Source organism: Pararge aegeria, chromosome 16 (genome assembly GCF_905163445.1).
Source record: "Pararge aegeria chromosome 16, ilParAegt1.1, whole genome shotgun sequence".
In the NCBI taxonomy this organism is placed as follows: domain Eukaryota; kingdom Metazoa; phylum Arthropoda; class Insecta; order Lepidoptera; family Nymphalidae; genus Pararge; species Pararge aegeria.
In genome coordinates, this window is record NC_053195.1 from 15,531,938 (window position 1) to 15,557,326 (window position 25,389).

A 25,389-nucleotide genomic window follows, 5' to 3' on the forward strand; every position below is an offset into this window, starting at 1 on the left:
ACGCGGTAATATACACGTAATTACAAAAGTGTAGGTACTTCCACGGGCTTTGGCGGGGGTCTTCGTGCATGACAGACGTGTTTTTTTCAGATTTTTCTGTGTTCTCGTTTTGGGGAGGATTGGTGTTGTTTGTATTGTGCTTGTTGTAGTGTTGGCGTCGTTCTTATAGTGGTTGGCTGTTTGTATGGGTGAGTTCTTTTAAAATATTATAAAAGTTTATAATATAATATTTTTAGGAACTTGCATAAATAGGAGGCTAGCTGCTGTGGGAATGGCGCTGGTACTGCGGTATATGCAGTATAGACAGCACCAGTCCTTTCCGGGGCATATTTGCGATAGATTTGGGGAAATGTTTGGGGGGGCGCGTCCACCATGTGCGAGGTTTCCCGCCCTTTTCGTAATTCAATTTCTCTTGATATTTTATATTTTAAGCTTCCCTAACTATTATAAATAAATAAATAAATATACTACGACAATACACGCATCTCCATCTAGTCCCAAAGTAAGCGTAGCTTGTGTTATGGGTATTAAGATGACTGATGAATATTTCTATAAATAATATACATAAATACTTATAATATACAGATAAACACCCAGACTTTGAAAACATTCATGTTCATCACATAAATATTCATATCACACCCACGGCCTTGAACTCAGAAAGCAGGGTCGCTGCCCACTGCACCGGTCGGCCGCTATATACACCTGACATTGGCTAATCTGTGTAAAGAGAAAAAAAAGGGACTTGTACGGTGTTAAACCATGTAACTTAAAACTCTCGAAAAAGATTTTATATCAACGGGTATGTTTTACCCTGTATTAATTAACGCTTTTCCCGCAGCACTTTGATTGGATCCTTCGACGTGATCAAAACGGGTAGCAATCGAAAAGGTGGGTTATATGACTTCAATTTAAATTGATTATAACAAGTGGTTCGTCAATGTATGTATTCATTTACGTACTAGATATGCCCTGCGGCTTCGCCCGCAATTACGAAACGCAGCGTACGTCAATAAATCAATTAAAGATTTATTGAGGTACGCTGCGTTCAAGAAAACTCAATTTCCTACTAATATTATAAATATCACATTTTTCTTTATATATATATATATATCAAGATGCTGATATATATATATATATATATATATATTTCCTGTGTGCGTGGACTGCCAATTTGGGTTGGATTTTACTACCCAAATTGGCATCACAACAAACAAATAAAAGTGATCTGAATACAAAACCATTTTTTTCATTTCACTTCAAGGAAGCACTTGACTGCATTGTCACCTGATGGAAAGCAATAATTCAGTCTATACAATAATATGACAATGGGCTAACCTGTTTTAACGTGACATCGTACAGGAACGCTAAAACACTTCGCGGTACTTTGTTGGCAGGCTAGTAACCAGCTAAGGTCGAAGCCCAGCAGACCAGACCAGAGAGAATTTTGAATAAAAAATTCCGAATTGCCCTTCCTGGGTATAAAGTCTAAAACCTACTCAGATGTCACATCAACTGAAGCCTACTCATAAAACAGCTTCCATTAATTGGATTAATCAGATGAAAACCGCATATTGATTATGAAATCCGGTCAGATAGTAACCTATGTCGAAACGGGTTCGCCGATTCAATCGAGGACCTTGTTTAGGGTTGTCAACGCCTTAAAATAAAATAAATTTAATATTAAACTTCACTTCGTCGTACACTTTCCAATTCGCGCTGAGAAGTGCATATAAACTTGAGAGTTCTGCAATTTCGTACGTCGAATTCGTACCAAGTAGCACTTTACATTTTGTTTCTTAATTAGTTTCAGTTTTAAGCAATCTGGTACTGCATTTACATTTAAACATCGGATGAAATAATAGGACATTAAACCTGAGGCTTTGTTATCAAAATTTTCACAAAAAAATGTTTTATATTTTGTTATCCAAGCGAAGCGCTGATCGCCTAGCAGTTAGACTACGGCTTCACTTTCGATGGAACGAGTTCGAATCCCAGCACTAACTTTTTTAAGTAACGTGCGTTTAAGCAATAAAAACATCACTTGCTTCATCGGTGAAGGAAAACATCGCGAGGAAGCCTCCATGAATGAGGGTTCTCTATAATGTTCTCAACGGCACGTGGAGTACACCAATCAGCATGATGTTGAAATGATCCAAGATATAGAAATTAAAAAAAAAAATTATATATTTACGCGTCTGAAGAAGTTTCAAATTAGTTAAATGATTATCATCCCTCAGATGTGGCAACCCTTGTAATAAATCTTTTTCAATTAAACCTCTTTTGTGAGGAAAAACATTGCCACCTCAATTTTCCCCGCACAGTATAATAGATTTTTCGAAAGGTTTATGAAAATAAAGCCTCCACTTTAAGGCACCCACTAAAGCTGTGTGAAGCCGAGCCTTTTTTATGTGATAACGTGGTTTTAAATATATGCAAGTCTAGGCTAGGCTAAGATTAAATTCATAGTCATGTTTTTAGAGATTGTCACGAATTGCCTCGCCAGGACCGAAACCGGGACCTCCGCTCATAATGCCATTCCCCTCACTCGCGTCAGGGAGGTCGTGAAAATATAAGATGTCTGTCTGTCGGCAAATAAACTTTTATAGAAGCTTTTGAAGCGTACATAATTTTGCAAGCCATAGCGCTATGGAATGCGCTCCCAATCGACATTAGGCAGTCTAAGTCACTTTGTATTTTTAAGAAAGCTGTCAAAAACCACTATAGTTTACATTGAAGACGACTTGTAATAGTATTTACTGTTGTTAATGTATTTATGATATGTTATAGTATATATTAGTTAATTATTATTTTTTATTTTTTAATATTTAATATATTATGTATTATTTTATTTGTGTAATCTAGTTTAAGTATTAGTATGTAGTTATTAGTATGTATTTTTTTTTAAATGCACAACCTGCAGTATGTTATCCTTTTGTTTTCCTTATCCTAAGGTTGCCAGGAAGAGATCGCTACAAAGCGATAACGCCGCCTTTTGTATACTTGTTCTGTCTGTGTTTTCTTTTATTATTCTTCTGTATTTTTATTTGTGTGCAAATAAAGAGTATAAATAAGTAAATAAATAATTTTCTATCGCTGTATAGATATGAGTTATTGAGATGAGTTGATGCTATTATTAGCATAGCTATATTCGTTAACGTCAAACTAAAACTAGTATCTGTGTGTGTGTCTTCGACTCTAATTTGCTAGAATGGTTCTTAAGACACACTTGTCGTAAGTACTATCCTAGCAAATTTAAGACACGACGCTTTCATCCCCAATTCCACACTTTTTAAGATCGTTTTTCCAAATAAGACCCTTCTATTTCATTCACTTTTAGTCATTTATTCTTTCTCCTCAAACTTTATAGACGCTTTTGAAGCGTACATTATTTAAAATTACATTAGTTAATTTCAAACTAAAAAATTTGCTAGGATGTCACTAAAGACACAGTTGTATTAAGTACCATTCTAGCCAATTTGCAGGCAAAGGGCAGACACGACTCTTTCATCCCCAATTCAACACTTTTAAGGTTGTCTTTCAAAATAAGACCCGTCCATTTAAATCATTTATAGTCATTTTTACTGCTATTTTATTCTTTCTCCTCAAACTTTATAGACGCTTTTGAAGCGTACGTTATTTAAAATTACATTAGTTAATTTCAAACTAACAAAAATTGCTAGGATGTCATTAAAGACACAATTGTATTAAGTACCATTCTAGCCAATTTGCAGGCAAAGGGCAGACACGACTCTTTCATCCCCAATTCAACACTTTTAAGGTTGTCTTTCAAAATAAGACCCGTCCATTTAAATCATTTATAGTCATTTTTACTGCTATTTTATTCTTTATACTCAAACTTTATAGACGCTTTTGAAGCGTACGTTATTTAAAATTACATTAGTTAATTTCAAACTAACAAAAATTGCTAGGATGTCACTAAAGACACAATTGTATTAAGTACCATTCTAGCTAATTTGCAGGCAAAGGGCAGACACGACTCTTTCATCCCCAATTCAACACTTTTAAGGTTGTCTTTCAAAATAAGACCCGTCCATTTAAATCATTTATAGTCATTTTTACTGCTATTTTATTCTTTATACTCAAACTTTATAGACGCTTTTGAAGCGTATATTATTTTCGATTGCTGTAAAGATATGAGTTATCGAGATGAGTTGATGCTGATATTGATAACTTTATTCGTTAACTTCAAACCAAAGCCAGTATGGATCTATACTATACCATACTAATCCTAGCAAATTTGAGTCCAAGAGCAGAAATAACGCTTTCATCCCCAATTCATAACTTTTAAGGTTGTTTTTCAAAATTAGATCCTTCCATTTAATTCATTTATAGACATTTTTACTGTTATTTTATTTTTCTCCTCAGACTTTATAGACGCTTTTGAAGCGTATATTATTTTCCATTGCTGTTAAGATTATTATCATTATTATTCTTTATTTGTACACTACATGAAGAATTAAATAAAGAAATACAAAAAAAGAAGCAGAATACAAAAGGCGGCCTTATCGCTTAGGAGCGATCTCTGCCAGGCAACCTTAGAATTAGGAAAAAAGAGGAGAAAAAACTGCAGGTGGTAAAAATATAAAATAAATACACACGAATAACTAAATACTAATACTTAATACATATACACAAATACATACTAATACATAATAGACACAATTGTCTTAAGTACCATCCTAGCAATTTTGAGGCAAAGGGCAGACACTACTCTTTCATTCCCAATTCAATACTTTTTAAGATTGTTTTTCAAAATACTACCCTTCCATTTAATTCATTTATAGTAACTTTTACTGTTATTTTTTTCTTTCTCCTCAATTTTTTATCAACTAACTGAATTAATTTCATCAAAACATAAATAATAGAGACTGTTCTCGAGAGTTTTCATTAGCAAAAGGTTTATAAAAAATATATAACCTTTTATATAAAACTGCTTTATTCCGCCAACATGTACTTGAGGCTTGAACATAACGTTAAGAATTTAATTAATTAAACCTTTAAACATTATAACGTTTGGCTTCAGCAGAATTTAAAAGCTTTTACTGGGAATATAGTTAGGTAAAGCATTTTTCTCTACTGCTTATTAAATATGGAGCAGCAAGTTTGCCTGTAAAAGCAATTCCGAGATAACAACCAAATCCATGCTTCCGTAATCATCGTTTAAAACAAAATGGCTTCCCACGTTTAGTTTCGATCTTTTAAACTACGCATCAGATTTTGATGTCGTTTTCAGCAATAGATAGAGTAATTCAATTGTGAACTATAAATATAAATAAATAAAAATATAGATACTAAGACGATACACACAACACCATCAACCCCACAGTAAGCGAAGCTTGTGTTATGGGTACTAAGATGACTGATGAATATTTTTATGAATTAGAATATACACAAAAACACCCAGAAACTAAAAATAATTCATGCTCATCACAGAAACATTTTCCAGTAATGGGAATCGAACCCACGGCCTTGGACTCAGAAAGCAGGGTCGCTGCAAACTGCGCCAATCGGTCGTCGGCAAAACTATAACACATTTGTTTAGCTGTGGCAATCTTTGTCTTTTATTCTACCACTAGTAATTCCTTGACTGCAATCTCACCTGGTGGTAAGTGATGATGCAGTCTAAGATGGTAGCGGTCTTACCTGTTAGGGAGTATGATAGTCATACCCAGTGGCGTGCACTGGGTTTCTTGCCAGGGTATGCATACAGCAGGAAAATTGTAAAAAATCCTCCTCTTATACGGGCTATATTTGAATTTTAGGGTATGCAGTGCTTTTGTGCATGTATGAAGTGCACGCCACTGGTCATACCCCTAATAGGTTTCTACGCAACAGCGTCGCACCGGTACACTAAATCGCTTAGCGGCACGTCTATGTCGGTAGAGGGTAACTAGCCACGGGCAAAGCCTCCCAACAGACCAGACCAGAGGAAATTCAGAAATTATAAATTCCCAAATTGCCCTTCCGGGAATCGAACCCGGGACAATCTGGATAAAAAATATCAATTTTTGTCCGCTGACATCACGTCCCATGAAACAAAATGGGTACTAATTATGGCAGGCAGTGGGCGAGTTTACACTAACAATCTCAAAGACCTTTATTTCGTTAACAATAAACTATTCTCACAATAATCTAATCTAATAATGGTACATAAGTAATTCATTAGTTCAATTATTAATTGCTTTACATACGTAAATATTACGTAGGTACCTACTTTGATAATTTAATATGCTAGTAAAAAAGTGTAAAAGTTGTATCAGCCTCTTTAGCTCAGTGGCAGAGCACTGGTCTTGTAAACCAGGGGTCGTGAGTTCAATCCTCACAGGAGGCAAAATCAATGTAAGGGAGTCTTTTTACATTTTATTTTTATTTATATTAAAAAGGCTAGTCGGATAAAAAATAATAGTTCCCTGACCGCTTTTCGCTGTGGAAAATCTCCAGAGAGATTTTATCGTGAGACTCGGACATAACTGCGCACTCCCTATTCCCTCACTCTCATAATCTGATGGAAAATCTGATCCGACACAACCGGAAAGAGATCAGGCGCACTTGCTCTCCGAGGCACGGGGATCCGTAAAACTTCCAAACTTCAGGCTGGTCCTAACACTTTCTTGATAGAAAAAATCAATACTTTTTCACTAGGTTAAAAAGGTAGGAAACTACGAGTACTAGGACACCATCACCCATAAAGAGTTTCACCAATGTTCAATTTAGAAGCTAGTTAGAAAGAGGTACAAATACGATATGTTCATAATAATAAAAAAAAACCTTGGTTTCAATACTTATTCCTGAGCACTTTTAGACAAATAATACGGGGTGAGAATCACAAAAACAGTTCCCACTATAAGTCACAGTGACGTGCTCTTCGTAAATGTACAAAAGCACTGCCTTCCTTACTATTTTTTCATCCGATTGATAACGTTGACCTTACTAAATCGATTTAAGGGTCACAATCCAAGATATGTGACACATGTGTTTTATTTCACATTACCGTAGGTACTTGTTTTATTTATGATGTCCCGAATATAATGTTCTAGTTATATGTATGAAGATGAACCATTTTTAATTTATCAGTGTAATACAGAATATACCTACATTCTTTATTTTTAACGAACAAAGTGGTTTATTCGATTATAAATAGTACGATATAAATTAACGTTTAATTTGATCAAATTATTCACAATTCATAATGAGTTATAATTTAAATACGAAAATGTTTCCCTTATTATGTTTTTAACTATGATGTATGCAGCGAAAGATGCTGGCTGTTTGTCGGTTTACCTTTGCTTGTGAAAAAAAATAATATGGGAATTTATAATCTCTACACGGTGGCGCGCAAAAACCGATTAGGGATTTAGGTAGGTACAATATAACTACGAGTACGATACCTACCACTAACAGGTTAGCCCGCTATCAACTTAGTTTGCATTATCATTTACCAAAAAACTGCAGTCCAATGCTAACTTTTAGTAAATTAAAAAATATGCGAATAACTAAAGGTAGGTAAGTATATAAACAGGGTAAAGTAAACAGATAGGTAAATTTGGTCGAACCCTCAATAGCCTCTTTAGCTCAGTGGTAGAGCACTGGTCTCGTAAACCAGGGGTCGTGAGTTCAAACCTCACAGGAGGCATTTGGAAATATTCTTTTTATTACTTTTTATTTCTCGAGTGTAAACCGTGAGGCTTCGACTTTATCTACAACTTTACGTAGGCATTTGATATCGCATAAAACGATAGCGTTTTCTTCTTCGTTTTCAAAATTAAATAGCGCGTCCTTGCGCAGTAGTAGGCGCTGTCTTGCAAGGGAGGTATTCTTAGCGCTGCCAGTTAGAGAGCAATGATATTAAGGTCTAGGTTGGAGCACGCTAGTCTTTATAAACATGAAGGTACTCAAGTTATACGAGGCAGGAAACACAGTTGCCGGGAGGGCGTGAATATCAACCACATAAGGATCCGATTGACGGCCGACTGGCGCAGTGGGCAGCGACCCTGCTTTCCGAGTCCTAGGCCGTAGGTTCAATTCCTATAACGGGAAAATGTTTGTGTGATGAACATGATTGTTTTTCAGTGCCTGGGTGTTTATACAAATAACATTTAGTACCCATAACATAAGCTACGCTTACTTTGGGGCTGGATGGCGATGTGTGTATTGTCGTAGTATATTTATTAAGGATGCCATCGGTGACGGCGTGTCCCAGTTCTGTGGTATATCGAAGACAGATGAACAAGATTGTGAAGTTGCACACTCACCGAAGTATATTCGATAATAAACCCATAAACCGTTATTTGGTCGTAATTTTCCATAGTAGCTAGCTAAGTTTGGTTTAAGTAATTAAAATATCACTTGCTTCAACGGTGAAGGAAAACATCGTGAGGAAACCTGAATGCCTGAGAGTTCTAGGTAATGTTCTCAAAAGTGTGTGGAGTCCACCAATCCGAACTGGGTCATTGGTGGACAGCCTTAACCCCTTCTCATCGTACGAAGAGGAGACCCGTGCTCTGTAGTGGGCCGATAATGGGTTGAAGTGATGAGGTACAGAATGTACCTGATGGTGTAGAAGTGCCTGCTGCGAAAGTATTTGGCCGTGGCTAGTTACTACCCTACGTACAAAGGTGTTCCGCTAAGAGATTTAATGTTCCGGTACGGTGTCGCGTAGAAACAGATTAGGAATGAGTTTGATATAACAGACATACTCCCTAACAAGTTAGCCCGCTACTATCTTACACTGCATCATCACTTACCACCAGGTCAGATTGCAGTCAGGGGCTAACTTGTAGTTAAAAAAAAAAAAAGATGCTTACGTGTAGGTAAGAGAGTTATTTTTATTCTTTTTATTCTACATGGGCGTCTTGTCAATAAATGACAAAAATGACCCCTGTATCAGCAGAACAAATATTTCATACTTACACTTAAAACGTATAAGCACAATTCGTTGAGGCGTCCGCTGAAAACTATACTTTACACACGCCGTCTACATATGAAAAACATCGTCTTAAGTGTATGTCACCACAATCTGTGCAACTTATATGTAAAAAAAAAAAAATTTCTTAGCGGAAAAACATAGAGGCAGCGAACGGAAAAACTACCCTTCACTGTATAGGGGTAATAATCACATAAATATTTACATTTATTATCAGCATACCTTACATCAGAACGATAGGTACCTTTACGTACAACTATTTTGAGAATATATCCTTAACACATAATACTCGACAATAAATAACTGTACCTGAGGCTCCAGCACTTTTTTTTACGCTAACCGACGTTCTCCGAAGCTCGTTCAACAAAGTCTCTTTTAACGACACTTCGATGATCCGATCTGTAAACATCGTTCGTCACGAATTCTCATTCACCCATTGTATGCAGTGCATAGTGTCCCAAAAACAGTGAAAACGCCCCGCGCGCGTCTCTCTTTACATCCGCGGAATGTTGATCACAAACTTTTCACATTTTCCCTTTTGAATGATGATCGAATGTGCCCGGAACGAAGTCATAGGGACCAGAGATAAAATCCCTTTTTTCCCAAAAACCAGGGCCAATTTCCACGTACTTTTCTGAAAGCTTCAACAATACCCCACACGCTCCGCTGGTCTTCAAGCTTCATTAGGAGTGAACGGAAGCGCTATTTTAGACATAATGAAATTTTCATGCAACAGTTTCAGAGATAATTCAATTGTATGCCAGTATGCATACTAAAATCTATTTTTTTTGTGTTTATACAATGTATGCCCGCGACTTCGTATTATTTGTAAGAAGAAGTGAAAACTGGGCCCTCTTTTAGTGAACAAAAATAATGAAACTCGCATCATCGTCACCGAACGCTTTCCGAGAGCTACATATAGGTATACGTTATATATACCTGTGTAGATACTTTTTGGGTGAACAAAAAGCAGGAGCTCGCGTCATCGTCAACGCACGCATCCGTTAACTAGGTAAATTTATACTGCGTAGATAGGTTTACACTTCTGTCGACTGACCCCGGACTGCCACACACACCAGCAAACTGCCCTTAAAGCTTGCAATGATAAATAAAACAAAACTTATATCTACATCTTCTATTTCTAGTTTAACATTAAGAGTCATAGCCTTTTATTTCAGCTGTTCAGATTTACAAGCTGTATAATATTGGTATTTCACTGATACACAATTCTCATAATAAACCTACATTAGTATGGAAGGTTTTGGAGGTCTGAACAAAATTGTTGCTGTAAAACAAGCATTAAATTGTAAGCAGTTGTTTTAAGGTTCACAACATTTCAACATTTTACAATCACGAGAGATAGACTATAATTTAACTGTGCTTCTATAATTCAAAAGTGCTTATAAACTAAGCCTACATGAAATAAATGAATTATGAATTTTTTGTTTACAATTTTATAGCAAAAATCCCATTGCATTGGCCTGATGTGGTATCATAATAATGATAGATAATCTTTATCAAGTACCTTTAATTAATACAAATAAGTATCAAATTATATATAGACTACACTCTTAAAATTTCTATCTAATATAACAATAACATAGTAAAACTACTTTTTAAACATAGCATTTCCTTTGGGTTTTAAACGGTTTCTTATAATATCTTGTCTCTCTTGCTCTTTGGCTCGTACAGCATCTTGATGTCTCTGTTTAGCAAAGTCCAGTTCTGAGCACAAGGTGACAATTTGATTCGCATAGTTCTGTTGTTTGAGCATCCTTTTCTTTTGCTTTACCTGAAATTCGTAAAAAAAATTATTGCTACTTGCAGTAATAAAAAGACAACATATTGGGTTGGGGTCACAATGTTCTAGAGTGGGGTCCCAAGGTGTTGGTATAGGGTCACAAGGTGCTGATTATGGGGTCCTTAGGTGCTAAAGTCATGACCCCACACCAGAAAATAAAGCATTATATAAATTTATGCATATCAACTGCTGTACATAAAGTCTTTAGTTTTCAAATTCTTGTTCTTGTGCCTCTTGTTTGCACCAGCTTCCTGTGAGTGGGTTTATATCCATCCTCTTAATTCCCCGTCTTAGATTCTATAGATGTCCAGCAATAACTATTGGTGTGATGATTATAATCCATAATAAAAGCTAAAGTATTTTTGTTCAATACCATCCTAACACATCCTACCTAAAAAGCAAACTACAAACTATGCCAGAGAGAGTACAAAAACTATGATTACAATAAACTAACCTTATTCATTTAAGATGAAACATTTGAAACATACATACCAGTAATGGAGTAGGTCTTCCATCTAAGAAGGTATAGTCAGGACTGTCCGTGAGTACACCTTCAGCATTGCGGTTAGCGGACAATCCTTTTGAGATTCTCCATTGCTTCATGTGTGCTACTGGGGTGCTGGTGAATGTGCGACGTATAACTGAAAGCAGAAATATTAGGATATGATGAGATTGGACAATTGGTACTGCTCAACGAAGCATAATGTTGATGGGCAGAGCATATACCTCAAAAACCCGATTGACGCTGGAGTACCACATTGCCAGAATGGCAACCCTACACTGACTTTACTGCACTTGTAGACCCGACTAGGATTCCAACTAGGTGGGCAAACATCATTAAATGTGTTCTAGAGAGCCAATAGATTAAAAACAATGCCTGCTAACTTGCATTTGTGAATCTTGATGAGTGCATGCTCTAAAACCTGTCTGCCATGAGAAAGGAGCCCAGAAATAGCAAAGGAGGCGTGGCTAGAGAATTTCCTGGTTGATAAATCTTACCAATCCGGCACTGTTTAGAGAAAGACGTTAAAAAACTAAAGCCCTAATTTAGAAGACAAAAATTATCAGAAAAGTGAGGCAGGTGACCAAAATACAATACTGTTAAGACATCTTATAATTTTTTACAGATTATTGTTTATTATAGCGTATATTAACATTTTTATTTATAAATAATTTAAAATTAGTGTTTTAATTATTTATAAACAAAAGTATAAAAATACTCTATAATAAACAAAAATCTGTACAATATAAACACACACACACAAATTCAACGAAATAAACTCTTACCAGTATATCTAGATGATGTTAGAATATTCACAAATTTACTCATTTTTAATAGAAATATGTAAAAAGTTTATAATGTTTTTATTTTACTTTACTTTCCTCCAAATTTCATTATTGTTTTTACTTTTTGAGGTTATTTTGAGGATTGACCACAGATTTCTTTCTTTTAGAGACCATAGACCAGTACTGCCAACTTTTGACATATAAAGGTTTAAAACAAGTCTTTTTTTCTGTTTCGCGGCACTGAGTCTTTATGCGGACATCACAAATATTCATTTATAAAATTCATGTAATTACAAATATTCTTTTATAAACATTAACCTGGAAAGACAAAGGAAGAAGAATACAAAAGAAGTGATTAAGAGTAATTCATTCGTTGATAACTATAAACGTAAGTGGAAAAAAAAAACATACCATTCTTTTAAGTTAACATAATAAAAAAAGTTAATTTTATTATTAAATTCATTGATTTGACTTGTACATTACATTGGTCTGTATTATAGCCATCGAGGAGTTGTTATTAATTATCACAGACCAGTAAATAAATATTATTTATCATCTGTAAACTTGTCTATGACCACAATGATTTATGTTGCCATCATATGGCAACTTACAAATATTTCGGGTATATACTTCAAGACTGTTTTGTGAATTGATGTGTACCTTTATCGAGGCAACAAATGAATATATTTGATAATTAAAATTATAATAACTGTATTACTATAGCTCCAATTTATAAATTAGTTCAAGGCGATCCGATTATTTTAATGAATATATTTTTGGTATGTGTCTAAAGTAATGGTGGTAAAGTGGGAAGTGTAAAATGGCATCCCTATTCCGTATTGTCAATCGATGTGTGAAAACCCGTCTGAGTTCATTACAGTCGTGTTTGGGAAAAATAAGTGCAAGTTTGCTAAAAATAGCAGTGCCTTAGTGTGATTCGCAAGTTTTCTTCCGATCCATCTGTTCACCATCAAAGAGTGTAAGTAAAATACGCTGTTGGTAGTTATTTCAATGAGAAAACAAATCGATCAATTGTTGCGCCATTTGGAAACTAAGCGGTGCGCTCTAGTACTTTCTAAAGGTATGAGAGAAAAAGATGATTAATTTGCATACCGTAAGGATGCTAATGTGCTATTTTAAAATAAAAAAGTAGAAAAAGTATGAAGTACAAATAGGTAAACAAATAACATTTTTTTCTGTATTGCATCATTTATGAGAATTAATGGAAAATCGATCAATATCCGACATGGATGTAAAACTTTTAAACATCTGTTAAAGGGCCATATTCACAGAGCGGGCTTCAACAATCATTTTAGTTCAGCCAAGATACTTGGTACTATACTGCAGGATGACCTTTCGGTTTTCAATAGCAGAGTTCTGTAACTGAGACTTCAAATCCTTACTTTACACAATAAGTGCAAATAATCAAGAGATTTTGCTACAATGGTTTGGATGTAGTGACTTGAAAGGCCATTAATTTAATTTTGTTTAGAACAATTGTACATAGTAAAACAAAAAGGATCCAACCCTCACTGAGATAGTATGGAGATGTTTAAGGCCTTACAAATTAATGGGGCATACGTTTGTGATAGAGATGCACTGTTCTTTTCACATTCTGACTTTTGAAATGTTAAGGTGCTGTCAGTGAAGAGTGGAAAACAACAATAACTATTGGAACGTACGTTAACAGCAATGCATCCAATAAATTTAGAGATAGCATTGGCTATAACTAATGAACATGAAAAGCTGTTCAACATTTCAACTAATATCTCACTGCTGGGCCTACACAATCAAATGAGAGAAGGACCTTAAGCCTAAACTCACTGCATTTCAACCATAATGCATGTTGGACCAGAATACGTAATACCTTATACTGATGATCTCGCAGTGTACATTGTCATGTATATTTTGTACTACACACTTCAATCATCGTTCAGCGTGTTTAATAAAAGAAGCAGAGCTAGCTTAATATTACATTCCACTATCATTTATATTGAATTATTTCAAGTCTCAATATCAATGGCACCTCACTTTTTGTTCAAGTGTAAATCCAAGAGTTATTATTTATTATCTGCAGCCTGTAAAAAAAATTAGGGAAAACTTAAAGTAATTGTTGTAAAATCTAAAAATGATCGATATATGAATAGCTATTTTTATAGATGTTGTTCCTAAGGTTTTAAGTCCACATAGTCTAAATTTAAAATCTTAGGAAAATAATTTAATTATACAAATTTCTCTTTCAGTTTTTTCCTTCACTGTGTAAGTGAAGGATTATCAAAACGGCTTCCGAAAAGCTAAACCCGTCTGAGCAGAAAAATTACGACAGCATGTGTACGTATTCCTTACATAGTTACTCAATTTCTCTCTTTCTTTACAGTCTGTGACTTTGGACAATGTGGCAGAGCAGTGGAGTTTATCCAGGAGGTTTTATTCTTTATATAATCGTTTGAATGTTGTGCACCTGAACATCCTCATTGTCCAACAGTTTTTTTTTTGTCTTGTAAAAAAGCTGCCATGTACTATGTGCTATTTAATTTTAGTTACTCCCCTTAGCAAGCTTGTTTGTTAAAACAAAAACTACTTCCAAAAGCTTGATGTTTATACTAATTCTTTATACTTTTAAGTTACACACATGCAAAAATATTCTGCAGGCACTAAGCTAACACAATGTCCCAAAAATTTAGTGAAATTAGAACCTAGTTTCTCACAAATGAGGATCCACCCTACTGATTGATGCTGAAAAGCAATGAAAATGCAAACCAGAATGCTATACCATAGACTTTGAAAATAAACTCTGCAGGCCACAGCCTGCACAGTCGAACGCCGTTTGTCAATCATACATCTTTAATCACCTTTTTTTGTAATACATATTAATTAATAATGAACAAAAAACAATCCCATAGTGAATTTTATCAATAATATGTAACTTTATCAAGATCTGTGTCCTGCGGTGGGTTTGATATGATGATGATAAAACAATGTTTTTATTAATTCAACATTGGCGAACCTTTTTTTATTTTTATAGTCATAATTGACGGCAGCACCAAGCAGGTGGCCCAACTGATGTAAAGTAAAAAACCATTGCCTAAAAACAGGGAACGTGCCACCCTATATCCGTCAAATTTGAGAGAGCTTAGACAGTAAGCCTCATGTGCCAGTTATTACACCACACCCATCAGACCCGAAAACAGCATTGCACTATAGCTGCTTCACAGCAGATATGGCTTTTTGTGGCACCCATCGTTAATTGCCTTGTCAAATTACTTTCTTTTAAAATTCTATGTATATTTTAAAATTGGCTAATAATTTTATAATGGAGTTTTGATTACATTTGACATTAAATCATATCATAAAAGTTAGTAGTACATATTCTTCAGTGTACCTGGAATTAAGGTTACGCTATGTCTCCATTCAAATACAGTTGGATTATCACTAGTATTTATTGCTCTTGTGAACTTGTTCAAATTCAAAATTCATTTATTTCAAGTAGGCCTAATACAAGCACTTTTGAAACGTCAAGTCTGTCCGTGTGTAGTGACTCTACCACCGGTTCGGAAGGCAGATTCTACCGAGAAGAAGCCGGCAAGAAACTCAGCAGTTGCTCTTTTCCAACATCAAAAATTTACATTTTATATTTTAACATTCATTTTTCTATCTTGTGAGAGATGAAAGCGGAGCCGGATGCTTCCAAGCAACCTTGTCATTAAGAAACCTCACAATTGTATAATAACCTCGCTGTAATAAATGTGTTTTAACACATTCTTTAAACTTATGGATTGGTAGGTCCAAAATTACCTTAGGAATCATATTATAAAAGCGTATACTCAATCCCACAAATGACTTCTGCACCTTTCGCAGACGATATGCAGATGTCACTAATTTATGACCATTTCTTGTAAGTCGACTGTTTATATCCACTTTTTGTTTATAAAGACTAATATGTTGTCTTACAAATACTATATTGTTATAAATGTATTGTGAGGCTACCGTAAGTATACCAATTTCTTTAAATTTTTCACGGAGGGATTCACGTGATTTAAGTTTATATATTGACCGTACAGCTCTTTTCTTCAATATGAATATAGTTTCAATATCAGCAGCTTTTCCCCATAATAAGATCCCGTAAGACATCACACTATGAAAGTACGCGAAGTAAACAAGTCTAGCTGTTTCTACGTCAGTAATCTGTCTAATTTTCCTGACGGCGTAGGCAGCCGAGCTTAGTTTACCTGCTAGTGTATCTATATGGGTACCCCACTGAAGCTTACAATCCAAGGTCATGCCCAGAAAAACTGTGGAATCTTCCATTTTTAGTGATTCTCCATTTATTATTATATTTTTATTAACTTTACATTTGGTAAAATAAATTCCACACACTTAGTTTTTTTTGCATTTAAAAGTAAATTATTGACAGTAAACCAGTGCGACACATGCGACATAGCACGGCTTACATCGTCAGAGTTGTCTCTACCTCTATCAGTTTTAAAAATTAGAGATGTATCATCAGCAAACAGTACAATGTCACAGGTTTCACTGACATGGTGTGGTAGATCATTTATATACACCAAAAATAGAAAGGGACCCAAGATTGAACCCTGTGGGACACCCATTGACGTAGCCGACCCCTGCGACTTAATGTCTTTTATGCAAACCCTTTGGGTTCTGTCACTGAGATAAGAGGCAACCAAATTTTGGCTTGCCTTAGCCAAACTTGGCTAAACTTCTATTAGAAATTCATTGTCACTATACAAAATCCAACCCTAACTTAATTGCAACTATAACAGTCCACTGCTGAACTCAACCCATAACCACCAAATTGTACAGATGGGTTGTTGATAGCAGATGGTAAAAGTTAGTAGTAGCTCAGAGGACACTGCCCGTTCTCCGTTAAAAACTATGGTTTAAATTGCTTATAAATGATTATAATTATTATTATTATTATGAAAAAAAATAAAAACGTGTGAGCCGTCACGGGACGCCTGGCAGATGTGAAACATCGAAATTGTTTTCTGTAAGTTATTGCAGATATTAAAAAATGAAAAGACAAATTTGTTCCACAAAAAAAAATCCAAGCAAATGGAGATCTTATTAGTACGGTTGACGTACAACCAGTAAATGCCATGTTTCAGCCAATCACCACCGGTGGCGTGCATAGAGGGTTTACATAGGGTATGCAGATGATATAAATCAAAGGAAATCTCCAGTGCAAGTTAAAAAAACTTAAGGATAGGCATTGCAAGAGTTATAAAAAGCCTACTCTTAAGTATTTATAACTCGTACTGGAGATTTTCTTCATTTTATATCATCTGCATACCCTATGCATACCCTCTATGCACGCCACAGATCACCACCTATCTGTCAGCGTACTCTTAATAATGCGTCATAATGAATATACCTGTTATCACTGTAGGTACCCACTTATAATGTAGTTCAAATTGATTCTAAGGGCCGCCGTACACGGACTGCTTCAAGCAGTTGAGACCGACTGCTTAAAGCCGCGACCGCGCAGTGAACTATAGTCATTCATTCGCTGCCGTACACACGACTGCTCGAGCAGTCGCGACCGCTTCAAGCCGTCAACTGCATGATGAAATTCCATCGTGCCGTCGACCGCTCGCGAGCGGTTGCGAGGCATACACCGACTGCTCGAGCCGTTGACTGCGCTAGAGCAGTCGACAGCTCTCCGACTTCCCTCTCCCCCCCGCCCTTTGCGGCCTCGCGGCGTCTGTTTTCTCATTTGCCGGCTGTTTTTTGAACATGGAGGGCGTGTGCGATAGTGATGCCCTTATTAGCGCAATTAAAACGCAAGAACTTATTTGGAACTATAAACTTAAGGAACACAGCGACAAAATAAAGAAGAACAATGCATGGGCAATTATTTGTGCCCAAGTAATTGAGAACTTTGATGAAAAACCAGTTGAAGAAAAAAATCAAATCGGTAAGTAAAAAAGTCAGTCATTTAACACACACATTTATTATTTTATTTATTATTAAAAAACAGACTGGTAACAATATAATAGTTGTTTTGCTTCTTATTATATTTTTAATATTTAAAAGAATACAGAGGCTATGTTATACGGACGGCGCCCTTTTGATTTATATCATATTCCATTGCCAATCTAGTTTGCCTTCTTCGCTCACAAAGTAATTAGCAAATTCTTCACGGATTGTTGTTAACATAGGTCCACCTGGACGAACTTGCTGGGTTGAATGTATTATAGAATAAGGAAGACCCTCAAACGTATCCTCAAATTTATTTCCATCTCGTTGTTTTACGTAGTTGTGAAGAACACACGATGATTTTACTATATCCACTGCGAAATCAACGTTGACGTTGAGTGGTCTATGAAAGATCCGCCATTTATTAGCTAATATGCCAAACGTGCATTCAATATATCGCCTCGCACGTGATAACCGATAGTTAAAAATTTTTTTTTTCTCTGGTAAATTCTTGCCACCATATGGACGCATTAAATTTTCCTGCAAGCTAAACGCTTCATCCCCAATAAACACATTCGGTAATAACGGTCCATTTTATGATATTGCAGAAGGTGGAGGTATATTTAACTTTTTTTCTTGTAACATTTTATATAGACAACTCTCTTCGAAAATAGTCGAGTCAGCGTGCCTTCCATATGAGCCTATATCCACGAAAGTGAACATATGATTACTATCACATACTGCTAGAAGTATTATCGAAAAATAATTTTTATAGTTATAATATGACGATCCACTTTGCGCGGGTTGTATTATTCTAATATGTTTGCCATCAACGGCACCGAGGCAGTTCGGAAACTGAGCATTTTTTTTGAAACCATTTATTATGTCTTTCCATTTATCTTTAGTTAGTTGTTCCATACACATATCCTTCATATGTATCCATATATTTCTGCAAACATCCCTCACTATCTTACCTATTGTTGTTGATGCTATTCTAAAACTATATTGCAAATCCATAAATGTACATCCAGTTGCCAAATACCTGTAAAACATATTTATAAATCAATCAATTATACTAACTTATATTTTTTTGTTGTTACAGCCATGTTAATACAGAAAAAATGGAAAACATTAAGAGATGGATACACCAGATATGCTAAAAAAATTAAACCAAAGAGTGGTTCAGCAGCCCTCAACATTCGGCCATATGCATATTATCAGCAGATGTCTTTTTTAAAGGCAATAATAGAAGATAGACCCGACAAAACAAATAGTTTACAAGAGAGTGAGCACACTGAAATTACGTCCGGAGAAACCGAAAATGGTCAAAATAAAATACCCAGAGAAAGAAACAAAAGAAAATTAACTACTAAAATCACAGATGAGAACGTCTTAATTGAAAAATTATCCAAACGTTTAGATGAAAAAACGCAGAATTCGCGCATTGATAATGAAGATGAAGATAAATTGTTTTTACTATCATTAGTTGGCGAATTCAAAAAAATTAATGAGCATTATAAATTAGATGCTAAGACCGAAATACTTAACGTAGTGAAATACTTTAAAGGGATGACAAATCACACATATCCTTCGAGTTATGGTGACAGGGGATATTCATCGTTTAATGATTATCGTGGACCATGGGGTTATAATACTGGCCCCTCTACCTCTACATCAGTGCCTGGTCCCTCTAGATCAGCAACCGGCCCCTCTACATCAATGGCTGATGACCAAAATTCTCAATTTGAAGACCTTTCATCATGTTCTGTAATGTCCGATGATGTAATTTCCAATATTTTTAATGAATAAAAATTTTAATAATTACTATATATTTTTCTTACCTCAATGTTACTGCTAGTCTTTCTTCAGGTTCGATACTTCTCCTCATAATTGTGTCTTCCCGTTTAATGTGAGACTTTAGTATATTATACAATTCATCAAACGAAGACTTTGACATTCTAAAATAGTTGAAAAATTTTTCTTCATCACTTCTAAGTTCCATAAACAAATGATGGAATTGTCCACGTTGTTCTCTTAATTGCAAAATTGGATGAACCCAAAATTTTCTCTTTTGACGTCGCCGCCGTCGTCTCCGCCTGAGCAGGAGCAGCAAAAGCAGTGCTTCCTCGTCAGAATCCATGACTCGACTGTGGTAGAAAATCAACTGCTCGAGCAGTTGAGTCGTAGCTCGAGCAGTCAACAACCGACAGCTCAAGCAGTCGACGCCGACCGCTCGAGCGGTCCGTGTATTTCACTCAGCCGCTAACTGCTCGAGCAGTCCGTGTACGGCGGCCCTTAATGTTATTTTAGTCACACATACCTACTTAGATATAAATCTGTGAACTTGTTTAATTTCACAATCGTGTGATATGAGCGGTATACACATGCAGTAATATTATGAAAAATACATGGATACAACAGGGGTTGTCAATATTTTATATTAATAATTGAAGAACCTAGAAACAGATTGCCCCCCTGATATCAGAGAAATTCTTCGTAGGACCTGACGTCCCAAAAATCTCTCTCCCAAATGCCTCTCTGTACCTGTCAACCTGAGGCGTACGTGCTCATGTGTCTGTAATTACACTGGTAATTGGCCACGCCCTTCAGACCAGAACACAGCAGATACTAGCATGGCGGTTGCATGAAGCTCTGTGACAAGCTCTACTAACTAAGTTCAGGATTCTACGTCTATTTTAGACAATTTAAACATTGTCTCGGAATCATTTCCTCTGACTGTACAGACCGATTCGCTAGCGACAAATTAACGACAGCACTTGGTGCGGCAAAAAATGTCGACCTTTGACGCAATCGCTCGCTCGTCTCTCTCTCTCATTGAAAGAACGGCAAAGAACTCTTTCCCTAAAGAACCTCTCCATCTACACATGTCGATCGCTAGCACAAAAAGCACAATCTTTGTGATTAAAATGACTACTACCTTTGACGCAATCGCTCGCTCGTCTCTCTCTCATTGAAAGAACGGCAAAGAACACTTCCCCTAAACAACCTCTCCCTACTAGTCAATCGCTAGCACAAAAAGCACAATCTTTGTGATTAGAATGACTACTAACTACTTGCCAATAAAATACAATTGATCAAGACAAAATGGTGTAGTTCCTTAGCGATGTCGCTTATAAGGAGCCTGTTGATTTAAATGTAAAGAATTATGAAGAAAAGTACTTCCTCTGAAGCGTTGACAGCCTAGCGTGTCAGACATCAGCTCTCCTGAATGAATAGAACTGAATAGACCGAGGAAGATCCCGCGGCATGCCCTTCTAAATTTTCGGAGTTAGGTATGTGAATGAATGAATACACTTTTATTGTACACCACACAAAGAAAATTTACAAAGCACAATTATAATAGAGCGTTAAGGTAGAAGGTACAATTTGGCGGCCTTATTTCTATATAGCTCTCTTCCAGGCAACCAATGGCGTAGGAGAAAATACTATGGAAGCTATCGATGTGCGTTTTAATCAGTTGATTTAAAGTTAACAGAAAACATTGAGAGGTAAACTGCATGCTTGAGAGTTCTCCATAATGTTCTCAAAGACGTGTGAAGTCCATATGCACTCAGCCAGCGTGGTGGACTACGGTCTAAACCCTTCTCATTCTGAGACCCTTGCCCTGCCTTGTAGTTGGCCGGTATTCGGTTAATCATGACTCCAAAAAGATTCTGCTCTGCTCTTTAATCTATAATTAAGGATTACCCGCATGTTTGACATGTAATTTTTGAAATTTTTATATTGACGCATCTCAACAAACAATTGTAGTTATACTCCTGCTTTTTAAACTCGAACTTTACCGTATCGTACTAAAGTGTATTATACAAGTCTCATGCGAACTCCTAATGATATCCACCTACACAAGTATATCGACCCTGAAAATGAGTTTTATAATCTCGTTAGCAAAAATTACCTTCAATGAGTAAATGCGTGGTCTGTAACACACTTAATGTTGTCATTATATTGTGAAAATCGATTAAATGCAATCCTACTATCCTAATAATATTACAATATAAATGTGAAAGTGTGGATGTTTGTTACTCTATGACGCAAAAACGGCTGAAGCGATTTGGATTAAATGAATGTAGCCTTTGACATGGAAAAGGACATAAGCTAGCTAGCTACCTTTTATCCCGATTCCTTACGAGCTTCCTTGTTTACGAGCCGCGGGCAGACAGCTTTGAAATGTTATGCATATCACCTGTGTTATGGAAAAGGACATGTACTTTCTATACCGATCTCTCAAATAGTTCCCGTGGTAGGATTAAAAATTGTTAACGAGCGAAGCTTTAGACCCATTTCTGAAGTCGCGGGCAGGAGCTAGTAATAATATAGTATAATGCAATTGAAAGTTTAAAAACCGATATATCGAGCCATTACCGCTGTCAAAAACAGAAATTCTAAGTTTTTAGGTTTTACGATATTTAAACGATATGCGATTATTGTGATATAATTTAACAGTACATTTATGTGTAAAAATATTTCAATGAACATTCTTCTGTATCTAAATGGCTCGTTATGCTCTAGATCCTGAAAAATGTATAGGCAATTGAATAAAATACGATTGTATGTTTCATATTTTAATGAACGGGTGTGATCTAGACATTATATTACGTAATAATTTTTAACTTATCATCATTACCACTATGTATGCCAAGGCTGTAGAACCCACCACGCTGCCGCTATGTGGATTGGCGGGCTTTAGCTATTATTATCGCGTATTAGTAACCGAAGCGACGGCGACCGACCTAATTTTCTCTCTAAGGCTCGTGCCTTGGATCATTGGGCAACACAAATGTCCTTACTTGGCTGATTCTGAAACCCCGAATACCTTGTGTTTTTATTTATTCTACTACAAGTTAGCAAATTGACTGCAATGACTGCAATCTCACCTGATGGTAAGTGATGGTACAGTATAATATGGTAGCGGGCGAACCTTTTATGGAGTACGGTAGTCATTCATACCCCCAATCGGTTTCCACGCGACATCGCACCGGAACACTAAATTGCTTAGCGGAGCGTATTTGTCGGTAGGGTGGTAACTAGCCACGGCCAAAGCCTCCCACCAGACAAAATCTTAAAAATCGTAAATCGTATCAAGGTTCTCGTATTTTGTGTCACCTGCAGTTTGTTCTCCTCTTTATTTTCCTCCCTGCATGGCAACCTTAGAAAGGTCGTATCACTACTAAGCGATAAGGTTGCCTTTTGTATTCTCCTTCTATTTTTTTGTTTCTTTTTTCATGTTATACTTCATGTGGTGTACAGATAAAGAGTAATAATAATAATTCACAGTCGAACCAACGACAAAAACCAACGAAACCATGAAAGTTTTTCTATAGTGGCTTCGGAGTAATGAAATTGTAGCCCATACAGCCTGCATCCAACGCTCCTAGCGGAATCGTCATAAAATAAAAAACAGTAGTAATTTAGGGCTTTAAGACAAAGTGTATTAGCTCCAATTTACATTGGCATTAAATGTTTTAATATCGTGAATATATGCGTGACTAACCGGGACTTCCCGACTTCGTATGATATGAATCATATTAGTTGATAGTAACCTCGGCCACAGTAGACGTAGGACTTTCTACCTTATAACGTTACTAGCTGCGCTACCGTGGTTTTATCGAGTGAATTAGTCGGTTAAAAACGCGTGCCTTACTGCAATATAAAAATGAATATTTCCAGGACTAAAAGTAACATATGCCACTATTCGTCCTTTCAACTATGATAGTAACCTCGGCCACAGTAGACGTAGGACTTTCTACCTTATAACGTTACTAGTTGCGCTACCGTGGTTTTATCGAGTGAATTAGTCGGTTAAAAACGCGTGCCTTACTGCAATATAAAAATGAATATTTCCAGGACTAAAAGTAACATATGCCACTATTCGTCCTTTCAACTATGATAGTAACCTCGGCCACAGTAGACGTAGGACTTTCTACCTTATAACGTTACTAGTTGCGCTACCGTGGTTTTATCGAGTGAATTAGTCGGTTAAAAACGCGTGCCTTACTGCAATATAAAAATGAATATTTCCAGGACTAAAAGTAACATATGCCACTATTCGTCCTTTCAACTATGATAGTAACCTCGGCCACAGTAGACGTAGGACTTTCTACCTTATAACGTTACTAGTTGCGCTACCGTGGTTTTATCGAGTGAATTAGTCGGTTAAAAACGCGTGCCTTACTGCAATATAAAAATGAATATTTCCAGGACTAAAAGTAACATATGCCACTATTCGTCCTTTCAACTATCTCGATGCCGAATATCAAGTCGGTTGGTTATTTCGATAGGACGTGAATGAAGGACGATTTTTCGTGAAATACAAAGTAAACGTTAACGGTACAGTAAACCACCTTTGAGAATTTGATGTTTTCCAGGACCTAAAGTAGCCTATGTTATTCACGGTCCTTTATGCCGAAAATCAAGTTTATTGGTTGCTTAGTTAGGGCGTGAAATAAGGACAAACAAACACACTTCGCATGTATAATATTAGTAAGGTTATAAACACAATTTAACCGTAAGTGTAAAATAAACTGTAGGTAATTGATAACGGAAATTTTCTTATCAAGATTCGTATACAAGGTGTAACTATAATAAAACAGCCAAGTGTGAGTCAGACTGGCAGACTGAGGGCTTCGTAATTTAGAAAGAAACTTTTTTATTTTTAACTATTCTGTAAGATATATATCGGAGGGTGTGTTCATGAACTTTTTGATCTAGTTCCCCCCCACCTTTTTACCATTGAACCGCGGGATACCGTAAGGATCTGCATCCCTACGTGGTCGATATACCACGGACAGCGACATGCAAATACCTGTTATTTTCACAGTCTTAGTAGCGTTAGTCCAAGATTTGCTAACACGCAAACGAGGATTCTTATTCGCATATCAAAGTGTATTTTTTAAGGTATAATTGACCTAATGCTACTTGCTTTAGAGTCGCAAATTCTGTATTTCTGCATTTTACAAACGTTTTGTTAGAAGCCCGAGTGTAGAATTTTAGGCAAATATGAGCTTTAATACAATTCTCAAAGGATGCATTTTACTCCGATGTTTAAGAAATCGACTCCTCGACTGCGAGCGAGAAATTTTGTACTAAGGCTACTGTCATGCCACGTTCCTATACAATGGAGTCTCAGTGATCGATAGCACCGACAGATTGCGGTTGTGTGGACGGCAGTTTTAAAACTATAGATCACTGTGATCAATCTGCAGTCGACGGATTGCCTGAGAATGGGATCCTTAAAGCAAAATCAACATACATACATAGCATAATATGATCGCAGAATAGACTGGCACGAGCTATAAAAAACAATAAAAATTATTATCCGTTTTTCTATGAATCGCAATATCACGTAGTTGGCAAAGAGTCAAGGATGTATCGATTTTCCTACTATATTTATGTA

At 36.2% G+C, this 25,389-nt stretch overlaps 4 protein-coding genes and 2 non-coding genes across 7 annotated transcripts in view; 4 read left to right on the forward strand and 2 right to left on the reverse strand.

Annotated features, from left to right (window-relative positions):
* The first annotated feature begins 6,283 nt into the window (after positions 1-6,283).
* Trnat-ugu lies at positions 6,284-6,355 on the forward strand. Its single transcript has one exon. It is a non-coding gene; the product is annotated as a tRNA-Thr (tRNA).
* A 1,230-nt stretch (positions 6,356-7,585) lies between these two features.
* On the forward strand, positions 7,586-7,657 carry Trnat-cgu. Its single transcript has one exon. It is a non-coding gene; the product is annotated as a tRNA-Thr (tRNA).
* Positions 7,658-10,455: 2,798 nt separating this feature from the next.
* On the reverse strand, positions 10,456-12,202 carry LOC120630362 (39S ribosomal protein L52, mitochondrial). The gene is made up of 3 exons (XM_039899568.1): positions 12,036-12,202; positions 11,241-11,389; positions 10,456-10,739 (listed from the first exon to the last, which is right to left on the reverse strand). Exons 1-3 carry the CDS (start codon positions 12,076-12,078, stop codon positions 10,557-10,559), a joined length of 375 nt encoding a protein of 124 aa, XP_039755502.1. The 5' UTR covers positions 12,079-12,202; the 3' UTR covers positions 10,456-10,556.
* A 666-nt stretch (positions 12,203-12,868) lies between these two features.
* LOC120630648 (protein lifeguard 1-like) overlaps positions 12,869-25,389 on the forward strand; it is a 28,816-nt gene continuing 16,295 nt past the window's right edge. The window contains exons 1-2 of one of the 2 annotated variants that reach the window (XM_039899913.1): positions 12,869-13,014; positions 14,279-14,366. In XM_039899913.1, coding sequence (XP_039755847.1) covers positions 14,363-14,366 — 4 coding nt within the window. In that variant the 5' untranslated portion in view covers positions 12,869-13,014; positions 14,279-14,362. Of the gene's footprint in view, positions 13,015-14,278; positions 14,367-14,412; positions 14,460-25,389 lie in introns of both variants that reach the window. The other variant, XM_039899911.1, reaches the window with a different exon arrangement.
* On the forward strand, positions 17,779-19,802 carry LOC120630649. The gene is made up of 2 exons (XM_039899914.1): positions 17,779-17,973; positions 19,078-19,802. The coding sequence occupies exons 1-2, from the start codon at positions 17,793-17,795 to the stop codon at positions 19,782-19,784; spliced, it is 888 nt and encodes a 295-aa protein (XP_039755848.1). The 5' UTR covers positions 17,779-17,792; the 3' UTR covers positions 19,785-19,802.
* Positions 17,972-20,264, reverse strand: LOC120630651 (protein ANTAGONIST OF LIKE HETEROCHROMATIN PROTEIN 1-like). Its single transcript, XM_039899915.1, has 2 exons — positions 19,817-20,264; positions 17,972-19,017 (listed from the first exon to the last, which is right to left on the reverse strand). The coding sequence occupies exons 1-2, from the start codon at positions 20,113-20,115 to the stop codon at positions 18,570-18,572; spliced, it is 747 nt and encodes a 248-aa protein (XP_039755849.1). The 5' UTR covers positions 20,116-20,264; the 3' UTR covers positions 17,972-18,569.

Coding starts and splice junctions, on each gene's coding strand:
- LOC120630651 (XM_039899915.1), bottom strand. CDS start 20,115: ATGGATTCTGACGAGGAAGCACTGCTTTTGCTGCTCCTGCTCAGGCGG. Junction 19,018..19,816: donor AGACTAGCAGTAACATTGAG/GTAAGAAAAATA, acceptor TATGTTTTACAG/GTATTTGGCAACTGGATGTA.
- LOC120630362 (XM_039899568.1), bottom strand. CDS start 12,078: ATGAGTAAATTTGTGAATATTCTAACATCATCTAGATATACTG. Junction 11,390..12,035: donor AACATCATCTAGATATACTG/GTAAGAGTTTAT, acceptor TTCTGCTTTCAG/TTATACGTCGCACATTCACC. Junction 10,740..11,240: donor GAAGACCTACTCCATTACTG/GTATGTATGTTT, acceptor TACGAATTTCAG/GTAAAGCAAAAGAAAAGGAT.
- LOC120630649 (XM_039899914.1), top strand. CDS start 17,793: ATGGAGGGCGTGTGCGATAGTGATGCCCTTATTAGCGCAATTAAAACG. Junction 17,974..19,077: donor TGAAGAAAAAAATCAAATCG/GTAAGTAAAAAA, acceptor TTGTTGTTACAG/CCATGTTAATACAGAAAAAA.